The sequence below is a fragment of the Dermacentor albipictus genome, unplaced genomic scaffold (assembly GCF_038994185.2).
Source record: "Dermacentor albipictus isolate Rhodes 1998 colony unplaced genomic scaffold, USDA_Dalb.pri_finalv2 scaffold_11, whole genome shotgun sequence".
Taxonomy (NCBI): domain Eukaryota; kingdom Metazoa; phylum Arthropoda; class Arachnida; order Ixodida; family Ixodidae; genus Dermacentor; species Dermacentor albipictus.
The window spans coordinates 12,959,471-12,981,310 of NW_027225565.1; the positions used below are offsets into that span (position 1 = coordinate 12,959,471).

The 21,840-nt window shown below is 46.7% G+C and overlaps 3 protein-coding genes across 4 annotated transcripts in view; 2 read left to right on the forward strand and 1 right to left on the reverse strand.

Annotated features, from left to right (window-relative positions):
* Positions 1 to 21,840, forward strand: part of LOC135914970 (zinc finger CCHC domain-containing protein 24-like) — a 360,258-nt gene that overhangs the window by 3,767 nt on the left and 334,651 nt on the right. The window contains exon 3 of the mRNA XM_065447912.1: positions 1,798 to 1,962. Within this exon, the coding sequence (XP_065303984.1) occupies positions 1,798 to 1,962 (165 nt within the window). The remainder of the gene's footprint in view (positions 1 to 1,797; positions 1,963 to 21,840) is intronic.
* On the forward strand, positions 4,405 to 5,274 carry LOC139051349 (uncharacterized; the record flags this gene model as incomplete). The annotated part of the gene is made up of 1 exon (XM_070528369.1): positions 4,405 to 5,274. A coding segment is annotated over one exon (870 nt), but the record flags the coding sequence as incomplete, so codon positions are not given.
* LOC135914952 (sodium-dependent multivitamin transporter-like) overlaps positions 20,974 to 21,840 on the reverse strand; it is a 67,572-nt gene continuing 66,705 nt past the window's right edge. For both annotated transcript variants that reach the window (XM_065447884.1, XM_065447883.2), the window contains one exon: positions 20,974 to 21,137. In XM_065447884.1, the coding sequence (XP_065303956.1) occupies positions 21,051 to 21,137 (87 nt within the window). In that variant the 3' untranslated portion in view covers positions 20,974 to 21,050. The remainder of the gene's footprint in view (positions 21,138 to 21,840) is intronic.

The following is a 21,840-nucleotide window of genomic DNA, read 5'->3' on the forward strand; positions in this document are numbered from 1 at the left end:
GGAAGGCTCGTAACCGTAAGCGGTTATATTTCTTGCCAAGTGAGAACGGTCCTCGTCTTCAGGCGAATACTCATCGCTGGCAGAGGCACCGGAACCCGAATCCATGCTCGCGATTGCGGCGGCGGCGCGCCTCGAATGACCGCGGCCGGCAGGCAGGCTGGCTATCCGACGAGGGTGTCGTGACGTCACGCCTTCCAACTCGCGTGGGCCGGGCGGCGTTGCGCGCGTTCACGAAAACACCAAAGCAAAAGCCATCCGCTGAAGAATGAGCGAACTGACTACTTGTTTTCGGTGCACTCGCACACCGAGGACTCATCTTCAGCATTTTGTAAAATTTTCTGATTTTGTGTCCGGTATCCCCTTAAGAACAGCGCTAGCGACGCAGGATGCAGGGAAGAGAATGGGACCCACACGGCGCTGACTAAAAACTGCGTTTATCGGGAAAAACGCGACTGCTTTATTGAAGCCTTACATAAAACGTGCGCGCATGCTCAATGTAAATAAAGTAAAAATAAAAGCACTTGTCATTCCGAAAACATTACCTCGAGGTCGTGATTGAGATTAACACAGTTGTTCACCTCCGTTCAACAGGCCACTTTCCTTTGAATATAAGGCTACGGAAGGCTGACTAACACAGCCAGTATCTATTCTCATTCTGTGAGATGCTTCCGCCACTTCTCTTGTACTACTATCAGTGTGAGCTAACATGATTTTCGTGTCATCAAAGTACAAGAGAAGTGGCGGAAGCATTTCACATAATGATAAAGGTATTGACTGTGTTAGTCAGCCTTTCCACAATCGCTCCCACATTACCCTTCCTCCTAGTCAGTAGGCTCGCTGGCCTTCGAGGAAGCACCGCTATATACAGTAGCGCACTTCGCCGGCCCGGCCATCTGTTCCTTTAGGATGTGGTCAAATGTATAGGAGCTGCGTGAGAGGCCATGCCTATGTGCAGGCTTTCCAGATGTGTGCATGCATAGTTTACGTACCGCACGTCTCAACACACCCACCAGCCTCTGGAACATCGTTCCAAGCAGATTCAGTCTGTAGGCGCGCAGAATTCAGTGTCCACATTAGATGCAGCCGCATCTCCATTTTCGGAAAAGTCACGAGCCGTCGTTCGTATCCGGGATTACTCCACAAGAAATAGCCCAAATTGATGAGCTTTCCCCGCCTCTTCACAATAATAAACTACATTGTTAAAAAATAATTCAGTTAGATTGGACATGGAGGTATCGGTCTTTACATCGCTCTAACATTTCTACAATGTGTCTGACCATTCTCGTTCAGAACGGGCAATGTGGAGCGATTATGTTCGAATCTTTGTACAGCGCAAGGCTGCCTATAAATGATCGTGCCTGTAAATGTCTTTAAACGACTGAACTGCCAACGCACACTTGCCTTTGCACAAGACCCTTCTACGAAACGCGACTAGCGTTTATGGTAATGAGGCTTTGTTAAAATGAGGATCGCTCGTCGGCCTACTAGGGACAGTGGACCCCACTGCCCCAAGGTAATTCATGTGCAGAGTTCACTCGTACAACACCGCAACCAGCGCATCCCCAAGACGGCAGTAGTTTTACAAATGCGCTTTCAACTGCGGGTAGACAAATAAGCTTTCTATAAATCCACATGCCCCTCTAGCCGACTAGTAACAGTAGCCGCCGTCAGGCGAAATGTCCAGTCTGGTGACGCATTGCTCGTTGTTCTAAGGGCCAGTGCGCGTATATAAAGCGGCCTTGTTCGTTGTGTGCGGTCGCATGGCGCTGGATAACTGACTTGGGGCACCGGACGCAGGCACGTCCGAAAGGGGAAGGCCTCACTCCCTACCAGGGCAAGAAGCGCTGCTTTGGCGAGTACAAGTGTCCAAAGTGCAAACGGAAGTGGATGAGCGGCAACAGCTGGGCCAACATGGGACAGAAATGCATCAAGTGCCATCTGAACGTTTACCCACACAAACAGGTAAGCTCGTACGCCCCTATAAGTTATTGCCACTTAACAAGGCACATTGGAGAAAACCCCAGAAGCAAGGTATTACAAGCCTGGGTTGGACGGCAATGACATTTGCTTCGTTTCTGATGTTGTTAGAGCACGCTGGCACCAAATAATAGAGCCCACTTCAAGGACATGGGAAATTTGACTTGACAGAATAATAGTCACTCTTACTTTACCTTTTATGCGAAGCATATTACGAGAGCTCAACCCAGCTCCTCAGGCGCGGCGGTGTCGCCTTCAATACCACGTGACACCGTGACGTCACGACAGAGGAGAAACGGGGCTCCAACTCGCGCCGTCGCTCGCGGCGTCGCGGCGGTATATAAGCAGCTGCGCTTGCCTCTGCTAGACACTCACGAGGTGAGATGCCTCCTGGAGACAGAGCAGCTCGTTGGAATGAGAAGCGAAGGTTGCGGCGTGCTAGAGAGACTGTTTCTAGGTGGCTTTGCTACGGCGCAGCGACTACGCGCCCCGCATCGGACGCGGTGAGCGTCGAGCAACGCAGCGTTCGGCGCGACAACGAAATGTGTGCCTGAGCAAGCGCCGCACGCCTGAGCCGACGCCGACGACACCGGCTTTTCTGCGACACGAGCTCCTTAACGCTGTCGCGTTAAAATAAAGGCTAGTATGCTTCGCATCCTGGGCTTAACCTTAGCTAAGCCACAGCCAGTTTTTTTATTTCTACCGGAAGTTTGACTGCGCACAGTGCACAACGTTTTTCAGTCAAACTATAGGGCTACGCTGTAGCAGAACAGGCGCAACTCTATTTGGACAGAGCAGACATTAAGGCAATGGTGGCATTGAACATTTCCTGCCCCATTGCGTTCCTTCTCACTTATTCTAAGATAATTTGTGAATTCTTGCATGATGCTTAAGCCTCGAGATAGTCGTGACAAGACGACGCAAAAAGCGTCTGCACTGTACAACCCGAACATCATGAACCAAAAATCCTAAATTTCCGCTATCTTGGGAGTGCCTCTCGAAAGTGAAAGTTCCTAGGTACAGACTCTCGAAGCTTCTTCATGCATTAAAGAAAATTTTGTGGTCAATAGGGTATCTATTCACAAAAAAAAGCTCTTACTCTAGGTTTGTTCGTAAGAGCAAAACTCTAGCCAATACTGACTTTGGACGTATTGTTAACGAAGGCGGCCAGCCAATGGCAAGGAACACCTAAGAACGAAAATGCTTGTGAACACGCCGCAGATGATTGTGCGCCGGCACTTAATAAAGTAGTCTTACTTACAAAACAGCACTTAATAAAGTAGTCTTACTTACAAAACAGCGGCGATGTTCCTAGACGTTAAAGGCGCTTATGACAACGTAACACATCGAGCCATCCTGGACGCCTTGGGCGACGTCGGCCTAGGGGGACTTGTGTTTCGATGGATATTCAGCTACTTGACAGACAGGTCATTCTTTGTGCAAACAGAGGATGGTGCATCATCACAGCACAACACCTACCGCGGAGTACCACAAGGCGGAGTCTTGAGTCCCACTTTATTTAACCTCGTGCTCATCGACCTGGTTCACACCGTTCCACAATCCGTCCATGTGTCGATCTATGCAGACGATATATGCATTTGGTCATCAGGAGTGACGCGTCCACAGGTGCGCGCTAGACTGCAAAAAGCGGCCACATTAACATCCAGCTATCTTCAAGCACGAGGTTTGGAGGTGTCGTCCCAGAAGTGCTCTGTGGTCGCTTTCACACGCAAAGCAATGAGACAATACGTTGTTAGAATTAATGGACAGCCAATTGCCTACGAGAAGACGCACCGTTTTCTAGGAGTAATAATAGATCGAGACCTCTCCTGGAGTCCTCACGTCTCTTACCTTAAGAGGAAACTAGTGATGATAACAGACGTGCTCAGATTTCTTGCAGGAAAGTCATGGGGTGCGTCTGTGAGTGCGATGCTCCAACTCTATAACGCACTGTTCTTGGGTCTCCTACGCTACAGCTTACCTGTACTAGGTGGGACCAGTAAGACCAACCTCCGAGCCCTCCAATCTGTACAAGCTCAAGCTCTGCGAATTTGTCTTGGCCTTCCGAGGTGTGCATCAACGGCAGCAACAATAGCCATCGCGCATGACCACCCTATCAATACGTATATTCACGTCGACTCCTTACGGGTGCACATCAGGCACTTTGCGCGACTTCCATCGCATCATCTCGCCTCCCTTCCTGCCGCTCGACCTCGTTCAGCTTTTAGCAGAATTATTGCCGCCAACCACGGAGGTTTACCGTCAAACTTCACACCTGCAGCGCGGCCATCTCTGCCGCTGTGGTGCCTGCATCCACTCCAGGCCCTTCTTGTTATTCCCGGCATCAAAAAGAAAACGGAAATGTCATCTATCGCCCTCAAACAAACAGTCCTTTCATTCTTACATGAAAAACACAACGACCGCACTCACGTTTACACGGACGGTTCTGTATCCTGTAACAGTTCAGCTGGAGCAGTGGTACTTCCCGCTCAATCTGTCACTATCAAATTCAAGACGTCTCACGTTACATCATCGACGGCTGCAGAACTCGCAGCTATTCGTGCTGCTCTGGAGTTTATAGGTCCCAATTCACCACATTCCTGGTCCATCTTTTGTGATTCAAAGGCAGCTCTCCAGTGTCTGCTGTCCCCTTTCAACCACGGACCAAATGTACAATTAGTCGCAGACATCCGACTACTCCACCATTACGCAATCGACAAGGGACACAACATCATCTACCAGTGGATACCGGGTCACTGCGGAATTACGGGAAATGACAGTGCGGATGACGCTGCCCGGTCGGCCCATGATGGTGCCCGGATTGTGCCCATACCACTGTCAAGAACAGACGCAGCCACAAGTCTTCGCTCCCTCGCATGCGAGCTTACGCTAACTCTGTGGAACACCAGCGAATTCACGAACACACGTCTTCACAGATTGGATCCAAGTTTGCAACTCCGTCTTCCACCAGGGTTGCCCCGAGCGGAAGCAACACTTCTGTGCCGCCTATGGCTCGGCGTGGCATTCACAAACTCCTATTCCTTCCGCATTGGAATGGCCGACAGCCCTGCTTGCGACACCTGCGGCTGCGAAGAGACGATCGCGCACCTCCTCTGTGACTGTCCACGTTACAATGTGCAAAGAAAAGTGCTCGTGACCGTGCTCGAAAAACTGGACAATCGTCCCTTCACAGAAGAGAAAGTTCTAGGACACTGGTCCAGACGGGTATCGCCACTCAAGGCCTTGAGGGCTTTGCTCAAGTTCTTAAGGACAAGTGACTTGTGCGAACGCCTTTGACTATTGTTGCGCGCAACATCGCGTTAGTGTGTGCAATTTTTTTTTCTTTTTTCTTCTCTCTTCCTTCTCCTTTTATTCCCTTTACCCCTTTCCCCAGCACAGGGTAGCCAGCCGGTATTTACACTGGCTAACCTCCCTGTCTTTCCTTCCCTTTTGTCTCTCTCTCTCTCTCTTACTTACAAAAAACCTTTCAAATCAGCGCACTTACGCTAGGTCACACCCATAGAGCTCTTATTTCGTGGAAGCTCTCTGTCATTGGCCGGCGCCTCCGTTATCATTCGGTTAGCCATCACTAGTGGCAGGCATGGCCATTTTACTTACCAGCAAGCTTTATGCTATTTATATCAGCCAGACAAAAAGGGAGATCGAGTCAACTCCTTGGGATTAAATCAGCCAGTTGGGGCTCACTTCAATAATATAGCTGGTTAGGCTGGGTCAAACCGTCTGCACGGCGCTCAGGTGGACCGGCTTTGCGAGGTGCATGGAGACGCGGACGGGTCGGGTCGACGGTTCACAGCTGGCCAGCAGCGAGAAGTATGGACTCCCCACTTTGCATGCTCTGCTATCACGCCTGCAAGTTCGCTTCACCAGAGACGACTCCCGGCTCCTCACCCATCCGTTCGTGAGGTCGGATAATACAAAGGCACTTTCCCTCCGATTCTATTCCTGCATTATACATACATCCGCAGCTCTCCGTAGTCAGTGCCGGCGATAACGGTGACGTGGCGACATAAGAGAACCGATTGCCGCGGACGACGAACGGAAGATTGCCGTTTGTTCTGTTACGCGACCCTGGGGCCTTGTCGTTAGCGTCGCTGCAAGTCTGCATAGGCGCGCGCGCAATGAGTCTGCATAGCCAACTGTGGCAACGGCATCAAACAACAATATGCCAAACATTCCATGAGCACTTGCATCTCCGGCGTATCAGCAAGTACTAAATGACATTAAGTTTAACCTAAATCATAACGGATTATGCGTAACCTTCTCTTTTAGTGTTTCTAGATTCCGCATATTGTATATTGCTTGCCCTCGCTACGGCGCGCCTAAAAAGAACGTTCGACCAGGTTAGACAGACTGGACAATCGCCGCTTGCAGGAAGACATGATCCTCGGACACTATAGTCGATACCGCCCTGAGAAGAAAATTTGTTGAAGGCGATGTTGCGCATGTTGAGGACATGCGGAGGGAGTGACCGACTTTGAGAGTTATTGTGCGCTAGAGTGTGCACATATGCAATATCGCAATATTTTATTGTGCCTGTGTGTTTTAATGCAGTTCGTGTCTACTTCTATGACATCTAAATTTACTTTACCACCATGCGCCGGAACAGGTCAGCCTGCGGACTAACCTCCCTGTCTTTCCCTCTCTTCCTGTGGTCTTCTCTGCCTACAACTTTTCGCAGCTTAGTAGCGATGAAAGAATTTCTGCAAAATTATTCGCGTTACGCAGTGACCAGTGAACGCGAGGTGATGTTTGAACCTGGATCGAGATTGGTAGTATTTGTACGCGCGCAGTTTTGCGATCCGCGAGTCGCGGAAATGCAAGCGAACGCGAAAATATGCTTGTGTCCTAAATGAACAATTTCAACTAGATGCGTTAACTGTTGTAGACCTTGTTACGCCCCAGTGATCAGCATATGTGATTTCCTGAATTCCATCTGAGTTTGACATCATTTGCCCGTTGGTTAGAAGGCTTCAACTTTCATCCACGCACACTCAATGAACTTTAGCGTAGCACAATGAGAAATCCGGTAACGCGACGAGCGGACCGTTGAGCAGGGCAAGGGCGAGTATTCACGTGGAACCTTAATGGGGCAGGATGGAGCACATAACGCACAAGTTAGAATCTGTTTATGTTGGTGTTTTATAAGAAGTGTTTTTTTTTTCGACGGTCTACAGGACTCCTGAGCATACACTGAATCAAATTGAAATGCTTGTGCTATAAGCCAGGACTTCGTGGAATGCCAGTTATGTAATGCAACTGTAACGCTCAGTTTGATTTAAGACATTGAAAGAAACATTGCGGTTCTTTGAAACAAACTAAAAAAAAGAAACACTAGAAGGCAGTCTGACCAGCGCGAGAACATTTTTCAATGTCTTAGGTCAAATTTTTTGGGGGCGTTCTTGAAGTTGCCGGTTAAACCGTGCGGTGCGGCGCAGTTCCCACTGCATATGCAGCCGCAACTCTGTCGAATAACTTCGTGGGCTCTTCCCGTTTTTGTCCGTTGTGTGGAAGCGTAAGATGCTTTTGCATAAGTGTGCATGAACTTGTTGACGGGCTGCGTCCGGCACCGTAACAAATATATGTCGCCTATATATCAGGGCGTACTACTGGCGCCAACCCCCAGAAAGAGGGCATATTGGTTCACGTACCATACGTAATTTCTTAATAGTCCCGTTGCTTGTCTGTATTATTTGTCCTGTTTCGCGAATGACAACTTCACTTACATGCTGGGTACAAACTGCGTTTATTTTATAATGGAATAACCCTGGTGCACATGGTCACGTGGTCGGGGTCCTGCGAGCGAGGCAACCAAAGCAACCCGGTATGCACAATCCTTTAAGGCACTATGTGCAGAATTGCCCACGCCAAGATAGCGCATCGCGAGGTTAAATAAACCGTTGAAAATAATAGTTAACATGTCTCGCATGCATTTCAGAACACTTGTGATTCGACCTGTGCTGGAATTTATAATAATATATTTAGAGTGCTTCAGTGAAACGAGTTGGAACGCGGACGGGTAAGTATTCGCTCTCGGCGTCAGTATGTCTTCATGTAGGGGGTTCACTTTTTTTCGTTTTTTTTTCACGATGTTTTACACCAAGCACATTTTTTCAAGTAGCTGGATAGGCTGTCCACAATTATGGTAGGCATGGAATAGCTGATATTCTCATATCTGACCTTCCTTTAGTGAGTCCTCGCACGGAGTCTACATTCTGTGCGCTTGACAAAACTAATTCAAGAATTGAAAGTCGTAACCCGTTCTGTAATGTAGTGAGGCAACGACTTCAGCGGACAGAGAGAGAGAGAGAGAGAGAGAGAGAGAGAGGAAATGATAAACGAAAGGTAGGGAGGCTAACCAGGACTGAGCCTGTTTGGCTACCCTACATTGGAGAAAGGGCAGAGGGGTCGAAAAATTAAAAGAAGAGAAAGTCCACTGGGGATATCATTCGGTCACTCAGGCCGGATCACAGACGCTGACTCAATCAAATAGCTTCAAATATCGCAGCAGCGCTTTTGTGGCCTTTTGTAGCTGCGATATGTGAGGTCACAGTCCCAAGATCTTGTTCAAGGTGGACGGCTTTCCATCTAGCTGATTGAGAGCTGTGCAGAGGTCTTGCCTTTCATTTTCAAAAGATGGGCACTAGCGCAGTAGGTGTTCTATGGTTTCCTCGACACCGCAGGCATTGCACTCAGCGCTATCAGCCATTTCAATCAGAAATGCATAAGCATTGCTGAATGCGACGCCCAAACGTAAGCGGCACAGCACTGTTTCCTCATTTCGCGGAAGATCTGGTAACAGCCGCAGTTGCATAGCGGGATCGAGGGAATGCAAGCGATGTTGAGTGAATTCAGGTGTGTACCACTTCTCCAATGTCAAAGAGTGCGCTAGCTTGCCTAAGTGTTGGGCTGCGTCGGTCCGCGATAAAGGTATTGAAACAAGGGTTGCTCCTTCGTGTGCTTTTCTAGCAGCTTCGTCAGCGAGGTCGTTGCCGGAGATACCGCAATGACCAGGCAGCCACTGAAACACGACGTCGTGTCCTTTCGCGATCATGTGATGGTGCATTTCTCGTATCTCCGACACGAGTTCTTCACATGACCCGCGACGAAGAGATGACAGAAGACATTGTAAGGCCGCCTTCGAATCGCAGAATATAGCCCACCGATTAGCCGGTTGGTTATTAATATAATCAACGGCACCTCGGAGGGCAACAAGCTCCGAACCGGTCGATGTTGCCAAGTGAGAAATCTTGTATTGGATGCTTAGTGATCGTGATGGTATTACCCCTGCGCTGGTGGAGTTAGTCTGAGTGGAAGAGCCATCCGTATATATGTGGACTCGATCAAAGTAGAAAGTGTGCAAACAATTCAGAGCTTCTTGCTTCAAGGCCAAGGTAGGCAGGTCGGTCTTCTTTCTTATCCCTGGAACCGTAAGACGCACTTGAGGTTGTTTCAAACGCCACAAAGCTGAGGTTTAACGTGCTGAGGGTGTGAAACCCGATGGTAAGGAGGCACGATGGATGCTGACCTTGTTGGAGAAGGACGCCTGTGGTCGTCGTTTTGGCAGGCAGGCAAGAGAGCTTGATTGCAGCCGTGAAACATTACAAACATCGGCCCTAAGTGAGTCGATGTTCAACGGACAGAATTTTTTAGCGCCTGATAGGGCTAAGTTCCTCGGACAGAAACTTATGCTAACGGTGGGTTCTTGGAATTCGGTGTCTTGCGTGCACTGAAGCGGCGGTGTGTCTTTCTGCCTGAGACGCGGTGGTGTGTCGCTAGTTCACAGCAGGTCCACTTTCGCTCGTGCTCATAACGAGCGCACACAACTTAAGAACAAAATATGTGATAGTCTCACGATCCGAAAAAATAGATGTGCTTACGATAGTCTCTGTATTTTCTTAGTTCATTGACGTTCAGCGTGTTACTCTTGAGTATGCGCTCTACGTGCAGTGCATGCAAAGCTGTACATTTCTCTGTGCATACCTGACAGTGCTCATTGAGACCTAAGACAAAGTCAATACACACAACTACTTGCGTTGACGTTGCTGCTTGTCCCATACCTAGCATCATTTTCGATGTTCTTGTACCTACCTACGGAGTACGTTTGCTCTGTTTATGCCCAAGCATGGAGAACTAGACTACCGTTGTACATAAAAAGGCGCTCTGCGCTTCGCCGCTTTATGCCTCGCATGGTAACATGGGGGACATGAACTATTTCCGTCTAGAGAAGCCTGCAGCAAAACTAGCAAGGAAAGAAGGTGCTTGATAGCCTACAGGGGAGAGGTATTCCCAAATCGAGCTTCTAAGACGCAGTGTATCATGAATATCGTCTTACAGTGGTTATGAATAGTTTTTTGCGCTTACGGATTGCCGCCCTGCGAGAGATACTGAGTTGATGAAGGTTTTGTTGTTCAAGCCCGCATGATGCAAACGTCAGAGATGCTCAGAATGAAGATTTGCCCGCCAAGCACGCCAGACGAATCGCACCTGCTGCACTACCAGCATGAGATAACTCTGAAAAAAAAAAAGAATAATGAGGAGGCCTTGTGAATGACAGAATGCCGCCATTGCCAGCTGCACTCAACAATTCACCGTAAAGGGCAAGCGAACGAGTAGGCGAAAGGACGTCCCGCTGGGACCTCTAGTAGCTCCCATTGACATCGGCGTGGAAGAGACTACCGGTGCCACTAGTAGATCAGCATGCTGATGGAGCGGTGCTCTTTGAGAGAGCAGTCCCGCTGCTGCCAACGTCATGAGAAAGACCACTGGCTCCTCTGGCGGAATCGCCAGAGGAGCCATCGCCGATTGTCCAGGTGTAGAACTTGCTATCTGTGTATGCTGTATCTTGACTCTTTATTTTTATTGATGTGATATAAGGAGATGCTGGCACACGTACTCGGCGCCGGCTACTCCTTGGCTCTTGCACATGTGGTACATACAAAGTACAGCTGCAACATATAAGTTATAAGAATATACAACGGTTATAACAATGTTGTGTTCTCACACACAAGTCAAAATAACGAAATGAAATTGCAAAGAGGCTCTTAAAGGGAAAATTCGAACAACTGTGTCAGGTGCCAACAAATAAACACTAAATCAACGAGGCTATAACCACAACAATATCACATATATCTAAACGTGCACTTTGCGATTTGGTTAACCCTTCTGAAAGTATACTTTGCTAAAGATATCCGCATTCGGTCTGTGACCGCATCGGCAAGGTAATTTCCAAAGTTAGTTTGAGTTTTTACCACAGTAAAAAAATGTGCGACAAGCAGTTACGTCCGCGACAAAAGTTACCAGAACTTTCTTTTTTAAAATGTTCTTGGCGAGTATTCGTAAGAGAGTTGTTACGCTAGAACTGTTCGTCAAAGCGGATGTCAGCCAATCGTAGGAGTGCACAGAATAGCGGAGGTGGCCGGTCAATGGCAAGCAACACGCACGGCCGAAAAGCTTTCTGGATTCGGCGCCTTACTCCTGGTGCTTCGCCGACGACGCCGAGGAGAGATGCGCGGCATCTCTCCTCCTCCTCTGGAGCACATGGTTGCTGGAGACTTTCCTGGAGGCGTCAGAGGGAAGCCATCTTGTGAGTACACTCACCTATAACTTGCTCCTTATTATGTATCCGGAAGCCTAATTTACAAAGTATAGTGTGCGTAGGTGCTGCGTATCATTTGCCGGCTGTGTTCACCAGTAAAAATACGTTCGCTGTCATTATTGGCTACTTGTGAGTACGAACTGACCCAAAGCCACAACCACTGCCCGAATATGGTCCCCGGATGTTGCGGCGAAGCACTCCTTAATATATGCGCATACAAAAATAGATATTATTTGGTACCTCATTAGCGAAGGCGGACATCGGTAAATTTGCGATAATCTCTTACAACACATTAAATAAGAAAATAACTTACTCATTACTTGATTAAATATTTTATAAGGTTTCTCACATCAGGAATTGAAGTGACTCACTGATTAATATATGTGCCCTTAAAAGGATTTCTGAAACCAGAACTCATCTTGGAAGTCGGCATGCAGTGAGTAAGCGGCCACGTAACTCACATGCCATAGCAAACATGCCAACTTAATATTTACGCAGTCGTAGTGTAAGCCTTGAAAGCTATCAATTCCACTAAAAAATTTCTATTGGCATGAGGTGTAACGATGTCACCAGAAATATTTGCCCCCATTGCTTTCACTAGATGCGATGTCTCGCGCTGAACGTTAAAGGAAGGTTGCGCACTCTCCCATTCGGTGTGTGTCAAGCTACAAGTTTCTAGGCATGACAATCGACAGGCTAATCACGTGGTCACGCCTTGTTTGAATATTAAAAGAAATAATTTGGTCATACGCAGGCACTTTTCAAATGCTATCAAGCAACACTGGAGGCTGCTTCCTGAATGCTCTGCTACGCATGTTTATGGCTATCTGTGAAGATCTGAAATACAACCGTCCTATGCTACAGGGTGTTTCTCAAAGCGACATAAAAGCGCTCACTGGTACGCAAGCAAAAGTTTTTAGCGCATGCCTCGGCCTACCGAAAAACACATCAGTGTAGTAACCCTTATAGGAAGCAGACACCTATCAGTTCCAGTGCTTCTGCAGCAGATGTTTCTTCTAATTCACATGCACTTTTCTGCCGGAGTGCCGGGGCATCCGTTTCCTTTAGGCAGGGGTCCTGTGGCGCGGAGCTTGACCCGGGCGAATAATAGAAGTATTTCTATGCCGACAGAGCCATCATGGAAATTTCCTTCGTGGTCAATTGTCACTTTTGTGCCTGGGATCAAGAGCAAAGAAAATACTCCCGGTCCATCGCTGACATATTTTGCTCTAGAGCATATTAATACCAGCTACAGATCCCACCGTCATATATATTCACGCTGATGTATCCGTTACGCCTAAATCATCTGCCATTGATGCATGGATTCCGTCTGCGAGTGTTACCATCTCTGCCACTCTCAGTCGCCGCACTCCAGCTACACCCACTGAACTAGCTGCCCTGCGGGCAGTTTTAAATCATAGAGCAGACAGCTGATTCTCGGGCCCTCTTCACCGCCTCAAGAGTGGCCCTGTAGTCCCTGAAGTTGCCATGTACGCAGGGGGCAACTCGTCATGACATTAGATATCTATGCAATAAGCCTAAGAACTGCATCACAGCGTTGTGCTGCAATGGTTACCAGCCCATTGCAGAATACAAGGCAACGTTCAGGCTGGCCAAGCTGCTAAAGCTCAAGACTAGAGAAAAAGCAGAGATACATTTCTAAAAAAAAGACGCAGCGACACTGGTATGTGCACATGCTTCGCGTTTCCAGTGATCCCTCTGGACAGATGCACCCGTGACCGCGTATACATGCCGCGAGGCCTTAACTGAAAAGACGTCTTCTCCCTACATTGCATCGGACTCAAGATGGCCTGCACGAACTACTTCAAGAGTAAGATTAAACAGACGGACTCTCCAATGTGCATTGAATGTAACGCCCCCGAAGGCCTGCAACATGTCCTGAACGACTGCTGCCGCTACCCGTCAGAGAGACAGTCTTTGAAGGCGGCACTACACCTGCAACTGTACCCAAGCTTGCAACTGCGGCACATTCTCGGCTCATGGCAAAGCACCACCTGCGCGTTACGCGCCACGAAAACACTGCTAACCTTCTTGCGAGCCACGAGCCTTAACGAAACTTTGTAAATATATCTATAGTGTATATGTGTGCGTGTGTGCGGGTGTGACTCTATGTACTGTTAAGTGTTTGTCACTTTTATATCGCAAGCATCACCTAGCACCAGGAGTAGCATGGCCGACTAACGTATCGTAATATCATTAAAGTATATAAAGTATATATATATATATATATTAAGTCTATAAGTAATGTTTAAGAGTCCCGGAAAAGAACAGCAGTTTACAATAGGTAGCGAGGCACTGGAAGTGGTAAGGGAATACATCTACTTAGGACAGGTAGTGACCGCGGATCCGGATCATGAGACTGAAATAATCATAATAATAAGAATGGCCTGGGGTGCAATTGGCAGGCATTCTCAGATCATGAACAGCAGGTTGTCATTATCCCTCAAGAGAAAAGGGTGTAACGGTTGTGTCTTACCGGTACTCACCTACGGGGCAGAAACCTGGAGGCTTACGAAAAGGGTTCTACTCAAATTGAGGACGACGCAACGAGCTATGGAAAGAAGAATGATAGGTGTAACATTAAGGGAGAAGAAAAGAGCAGATTGGGTGAGGGAACAAACGCGAGTTAATGACATCTTAGTTGAAATCAAGAAAAAGAAATGGGCATGGGCAGGACATGTAATGAGGAGGGAAGATAACCGATGGTCATTAAGGGTTACGGACTGGATTCCAAGGGAAGGGAAGCGTAGCAGGGGACGGCAGAAAGTTAGGTGGGCGGATGAGATTAAGAAGTTTGCAGGGACGGCATGGCCACAATTAGTACATGACCGGGGTTGTTGGAGAAATATGGGAGAGGCCTTTGCCCTGCAGTGGGCGTAACCAGGCTGATGATGATGATGATGATGATGATCCTGTCTAACCGAGTTACCACCGACTTCTATTGCACACTCCTTAATGATGCCCATAAGATTGTCGTTCATATCTTCAGCACTAAGGTCCTCTTCCTGAGTTAAAGCCGAATACCGGTTCTGTAGCTTGATCCGGAATTCCTCTATTTTCCATCTTACCACTAACTCATTGATGGGTTTCTTATGTACCAGTTTCTTCCGTTCGCTGCTCAGGTCTAGGCTAATTCGAGTTCTTACCATGCTATGGTCACTGCAGTGCACCTTGCTGAGCACGTCCACATCTTGTATGATGCCAGCATTAGCGCAGAGTATAAAGTCTATTTCATTTCTAGTCTGGTCATTCGGGCTCCTCCACGTCCACTTTCGGCTATCCCGCTTGCGGAAGAAAATATTCATTATCCGCATATTATTCTGTTCTGCAAAGTTACTAATAACTCTCCCCTGCTATTCCTAGTGCTTATGCCATATTCCCCCACTGGCTTGTCTCCAGCCTGTTTCTTGCCTACCTTGGCATTGAAGTCGCCCATCTGTATAGTGTATTTTGTTTTGACTTTACCCATCGCCTATTCCACATCTTCATAGAAGGTTTTGACTTTTTGGACATCGCCACCGGTTGTAGGTCCGTAGACCTGTATGACGTTCAATTTGTACCTCTTATTAAGTTTCACAAGACCTGCCACCATCTCGTTAATGCTATAGAATTCCTGTAAGTTACCAGCTATATTCTTATTAATGAAGAATCCGACTCCTAGTTCTCGTCTCTCCGCTAAGCCCCGGTAGCACAGGACGTGCCCGCATTTTAGCTCTGCATATGCTTAATTTGTTCTCCTTACTTCATTGAGCCCTATTATATCCCATTTACTGCCCTGTAATTCCTGCAATAGCACTGCTAGACTTGCCTCACTAGATAACTGTCTAGCGTTAGACGCTGCCAGGTGCAGATTCCAATGGCGGCCTGTCCCGATCCAAGGATTCTTATCACCCTCTGCTGCGTCACAGGTCTGACCGCCGCCGTGGTCAGTTGCTTCGCAGCTGCTGGGGACTGAGGACCGGGCTTTGATTCTTGTATTCATCTTAGTTGAAATCAAGAAAAAGAAATTGACATGGGCAGGACATGTAATGAGGAGGGAAGATAACCGATGGTCATTAAGGGTTACGGACTGGATTCCAAGGGAAAGGAAGCATAGCAGGGGGCGGCAGAAAGTTAGGTGGGCGGATGAGATTAAGAAGTTTACAGGGACGACATGGCCACAGTTAGTGCATGACCGGGGTAGTTGGAGAAGTATGGGAGAGGCCTTTGCCCTGCAGTGGGCGTAACCAAGCTGCTGCTGCTGCTGCTGATGATGATGTAGAGGAAGTTGAAAAAGAGGCTTTGCTCACACAGGCCGCCGTGCTGACGTTTTCTGAAAACTGCAATGATGAGGCCACTGCTATTAAGGGGTTCGAGTGCGTCCTCCACATGAGGTGACCCGAGCGCAATTAAGTGCGCCGAAGTGGCCATTTTCAAGAACAGGGTCGTGCGCATCTTCACTGTTGGGCCCACCCACCTGAGACTGCCGCCCGACACCGAGGAGACGTTTATGCGCAGCCGCATCGGCGACATCTGCGTCGCGCCCATTAATTACAACGGCAACGAGATCGAGTTCACCGCTGTCCACCTCAGCCCCGGAGCGCCAAAGGAGTCCATCGAACGGCTCATATATATGCACCTCATCATTTACACCAAGACCGGGGTGATTCCTCGTTACGATAACTCCGCCGAGAGGAACATGCCCCTCATCATTGCCGGCGCCCTTCAACGTCTACCTTTCTAAAACCTAAGAACGCCCGGTTCTTGGAGTACACGAAAGACGACGTCGATGTGGAGAGGGCATCCCAGGGGTGTTATAGACTACTTCTTCGTGAAGGGCATCCGCGACTTCTCTCAAACGAACTTCGCTTCCTACTTCACTATAAATAGGCACCTTGTTGCCATCGCAGACGGACCGCAGAACAACAACTAGCCTGGCGCTGCTGCTGGCGATGGTGCTCATGTTGGTAATGCCGTCGTTAGGGAAGTGTCAACAGCGTGTGCTAAGCCCATGAACATGTGTTTGTGATATGTATGTGTATATATAATTTGTATGTATGTATATATAGGACCTCACTTGTAATGTGTACAATTGTAACACTTGATAGCCTACAGGGCTTGATAGATGTGTGTACAGATGATAGTGTACAGATGTATATATACAACAAAATAATCCTTCCAGCATCTTCAAAAAAAGATCACCTCCTACTTCGTTCACAATTCGTGAACTATAATCGCATTACCGTCGACAGCCTTCGTCAGAAGGGTTCTGTTATATTTGCTGCTGTGCACACTCGCGTCACACGCACAACTATACTCGACTTACACAAACACGTTCTTACACCTGGCAACACTTTGCGCAAGCCAAAACGATCCTGCATAGCACGCTACATTGATTATGCAGTCCTGCATGTCTAACATCGATTCCCACTGTACGTGGGATCTGCACAATTTTTAAAATAATCGTTAAATGCTTCCCGAAAGGCAGTGAGTTGCTGCACAGCGTTGTCGAGTGACAGAAGTAAAACAAACAACAAAAGTATTGAACAAACTTATCCATCCCGCAAATTGCTGCACAGTAATTTATTGTCACTTTCGCGAACTATTTCACTTCGGCTGGACTTAACCACGCGTAAAGTGCTTCATGGAAGGCACGCCTTGAATCCTACGAATATGCGGTTTCTTTAGTTGCATCTTGCCTCTCGTTGCACAACATCTGCGTTGTTAGAACTTCGCATACCAAGGCAACCAGCGTCTCGGCATTCCTTGTTGAAATCTGGCCTAAGCGTGTGCCTATACCGTCAAGTGGAATTGTGGCTTTTTTTCTCTCTCTCGCTCTCTCACTCTCTCTTTGAAAAAGGGACTACTGTAGGAAAGCGGACACCACCTCGGTACAGTTTCATCACTTTTTTTTATTGCTTTTCGACAAGGAGGCGTGCTACGAAGCACGATCTAGAAATTCCTTCCAGTGAACACCCATCGTGTCGAGTTTCAGCCCATTAAGAATAGTCCGCACTTCCTGCACATGGTAGCACGTGTCGCACGACTGTTTCGACGGCAGATGTCAGTGTCAGCACGCACAGATGCGCGCGCAAGCTCACACTCACACACGCGTGCAGAGGTGAAAAACGCATGCACGCACACATACCAGGTGATAATCTTTCAGGATTCCGGAATTTTACAGCGAAGCTGTATATGGCTGAGATCCCATCTAGTATACGTGTCCGTGCGTCAACAAATAAAAAAGTGAGCGTGGGCCGATTCTGGAGATATTGCAATACCGGGCCGACCCGCGGCGGAGGTGAAGCAGGCTTCAAGCATTCGGCCCGGATAATAAATAAATAAATAAATAAATAAATAAATAAATAAATAAATAAATAAATAAATAAATAAATAAGCATGCATTGTGTCAAGCCGATGGGTATACTGGAATCGTTTGTGAGCAGCACAGGGACTCACGAGCAGGAGGTATTGCCATTTTCAGTACTTCCCTACCCCTCATGTAATGTTCCGTTTAGGGACCTTTGAGGTATATACTCCTTAAAAAAAAGGTCTTCATTTTCACTAAATAAATACTAACACATTACTTGTCCCAAACAGCACTACCTTCTTAGTAAGGGCGGGTATTAAAATGATGGATAGTACTTTCAGTACTTGCGGAAGCTAGCAAAAAGCACTAACTTAGTACTAACTAAATACTATCTTGGTAGTGCAGTTACTAACACAACTAAAATCTAATTACGAACAATACAATGGGGACTATTCGATTTATGAGTGCCGCTTCCATTGGCATACGAAGTCAATGGTATTATAAAAGCATAAGGAAGTAAAATAATAAATACATATGAAAAAGAGAGGACCGCGTCCTTTCGCTGTACATTAAGGCATAAATTAAGTGCATATATCTGTAATGTTTACCAGTGACATTAAGGCGCACTGACTCCGGGTAAGAGAGTACTAGTACGCAAGAACACACGTACAGAACAACAAAGATGCTACGCAGCACTTCCTCAAAGAGCAACTGCAAGGGTATTTATAACCCTAGTTTTAGGGTACACATTCTGCACCGGTGAGCACCTATGTATTTTGTTAAACAATCGGAGCTTTGCGCACAAATTTCCAAAGCCTACTGTCTGCATATGTGTATGCTACGACGTCGCACATAACTGTTAGTCGCACATAATGAACAACTCTACAGTTTATTTAAATTTGTATAAGATTGTCACAACCACAGCATAATAGGCCACAGCCAGGTGAGGTAGTAGTGGCTTAGTAGTTACTCAGTAATAACTACTAAGAAGGCTTTCTGGCTAGTAAAGGCAGTACTTAAAATAGATTTACTAGCCGCTGACTAGTACAGAACAAGTGAGAAAGTGGTAAAATACATAGAAATCTAGTAAACATGTGCATTTAATAGCTATTTGGTAACATTATTTTTAAAAGTGTAATAAATAAATAAAATGAATATAAGAAAAAAGACAAAATTATGTACAACTATGCACCCTTGACTCGTATAAGGAGAATGCCACCTTCTGTGGGGATGTCTGCGCCGTACAAACGAAAGAGGGAATTGTGATAGACACTGTGTATATATCTCCAGGCACACCAAAGTGTGATAACGATGAATTTGTAACCATGCATTTTGCATCCGTTAGCCGTGATGACACTACCCCTGTGATGAACTTTGCAGACTTCAATGTGGGCATTTCAAAACCAGACATGAAATGGTTCACTCAGAAAGGTCAAGAAGAGTTTGGTTTGAAGTGCCAGACCAATCCAAGTCTCGCAACTACTCAATAACGGTCGTGTATAGATTTAAGTTTGGCCAAGAATCTATCTAAGGTTGTAACCGAACAAGTCAGTGATCACAGTAATCACAAGGGTATCGTCACTACTTCACTTCACTTCCCTTTTATTTCCTTAAAGACCCCTCAATGGGGGTATAACATACGGGGTGGGGTTTACAAATGTTGTTCATTCTAATTAGTGGCCACATGAGTTCAATGAAGAATATTAGTATTAAGCTTATCAGCAAGCGTCGATGCACAGTTGATTTCGGATATGTGACGCGGCAGGCCGTTTTAGTCGTCGGTTGATGATCGGCAAAAGAAGGATGCAGAGTAGGTTGTAGTATGGCTGCGTGGACGGGTCACTTGCAAGGGATGCCCTGTACGCAGGGAATGGCGAGGGGATGGGGCCAACACATATGGTGCATGATGGAGCGAACTGTAATGAAACTTATGAAAGAGGATTAACGAATCAATGCGACGCCGGGATGATAGCATGTTTAAGGCGGACTGTGCTTTTAGTAGTGACACGCTAGTGTTGTAAGAATACGAAGAATGAATGAATCTTGCCGCACGATTCTGAATTCTTTCAAGTGCATTGATAACGTAAGTTTGATGTGATGTGGTGACCAGATTGGGGATGCGTATTCAATTTTCGGACGTACGAGCGTCTTGAATGCTAGTAGTTGGACGTGTTGCGGTGCATGACGCAGATGGCGTTTTAGGAATCCCATGTTTGGTTAGCGGAGGCAGTAATGCGCGTTACATGAGCAGACCAGTCTTATGAAAGGGTGACGCCGAGGTATTTGAATGTGTTCCAATTTTTCTAAGGTAGTATTAGTAATATTATACGGTGAGTATAAGGGCTGATGGTGGCGAGTGAAGCACATTACTTTACATTTATTGGGGTTAAGGGTCATTAACAAGTCGTTACACCAGTCTTGCACTTTGTTAAGGTCATTTTGTAAAATACTATGGTCAGAGTCCTTAGTAATTATGCGGTAGATGACGCAATCATCAGCGAACATGCGGATGTGAGAGGAAACATTAGGAGGAAGGTCGTTAATTACTACTAGGTCGTTAATTACTACTATTACCATATGATAAAAAGAAATACATGTACCCTTGTCTAACGCTGTGTAATAGGCTACAGCTTCGCTGGTCATCCACCTTCAGAGAGGGGAATGCCTCCCGAATTTTTAAAGATTGCTTGTTGCCGGTAACATAAATCTCGTCATTAAGCTGGATTATTCGAAAATGCGGACATTGCTGGCCTCTTCTGTACAATAATTACGCTGTCTGCTGCAAGCAATCTTTAAAAATTCCGGAAAACTTAAAAATGGCCATACTGAATATAGACAAGCACATATACGTGCAGTACAGTTGGTAAACCTGTAATGCGCCATTGATAATGAGGACAACTACTATAGGGTACAAATAACAAAACATAATTTGAAAACTGGAGTCTTCGGAGAAAGACCACGACCGAGAAATGGAAAATACGAAGAAGACCACATAACATTCCTCGGAATCCTCTCGCGCAAACGGAACGACCTCTGACAAGAAATGAACAGCATTGCGGAAGCAGAGGTGTAATGGGCCTGATACCAAGGCGTGTTCAAATTTATTATGACGTCCGTGTTGATCACAATGAAATAGCGTGAGCTTGTTCACACCTGCGTTTCTTTCGTTAATCTCTCGAGTTCTTCCCTGTCGATAACGAACTTGGAAGCATCTTCCGGAATGGAAGATCTTTTCTGAAAAAGCAAAAGAGAAAGCAAGAAATAAAGCCAGACAGAAAGTCGATGTGAGTCTTTATACTTAGAACATGCATTTTAGCAGTCTAATGTCAATTTGCTCATATTTGTCATCATGCGAGAACCTGTGAGCCAGCATTCGCAAAAAAAGTTTTTACGCTACAGTTTCAATGCTGATATTAGAGTTAATATTAGCGAAGACGGCTAGCCATTGGTAGAGATCACCTACGAACGAAAAACTTTGAGAAGTCGCCCACTAGAGTTCAAGCGAGCGTCCCACCATTTGGTTCTCTTTACATTTTCTTTTTTTTGTTAATCAGCACTTTTTTTCTTGTTTCGTCACACATAGCGTCATAGCTCATATATACGTAGAATGGAGTAGCAGAAAGCACGTGCTTTCAAGGTCTCAACCTTGATCTAATTCACAAACATATTGTTTTTAGGGACGCTTCGCCATTGGCTGGGCGCCTGCTCTTATAATACTTCCAGCATCTTGATTGACTGGCCTTTGCTCTTACGAACAGTTTTAGGGTCATATATGTTTGTGAATACGGGCCCTGATCCCCTAGGTAAACCTACTACTAGACGAGTTTCTGTCAGAAATCGGTACTTAACTGGCTCTTCCTTCTACTTATTGACATGAATAAATAAGGATAGGCTGCCACCAATCAAGAAGGGATGCCATGTCACCTACTCCTTTTCA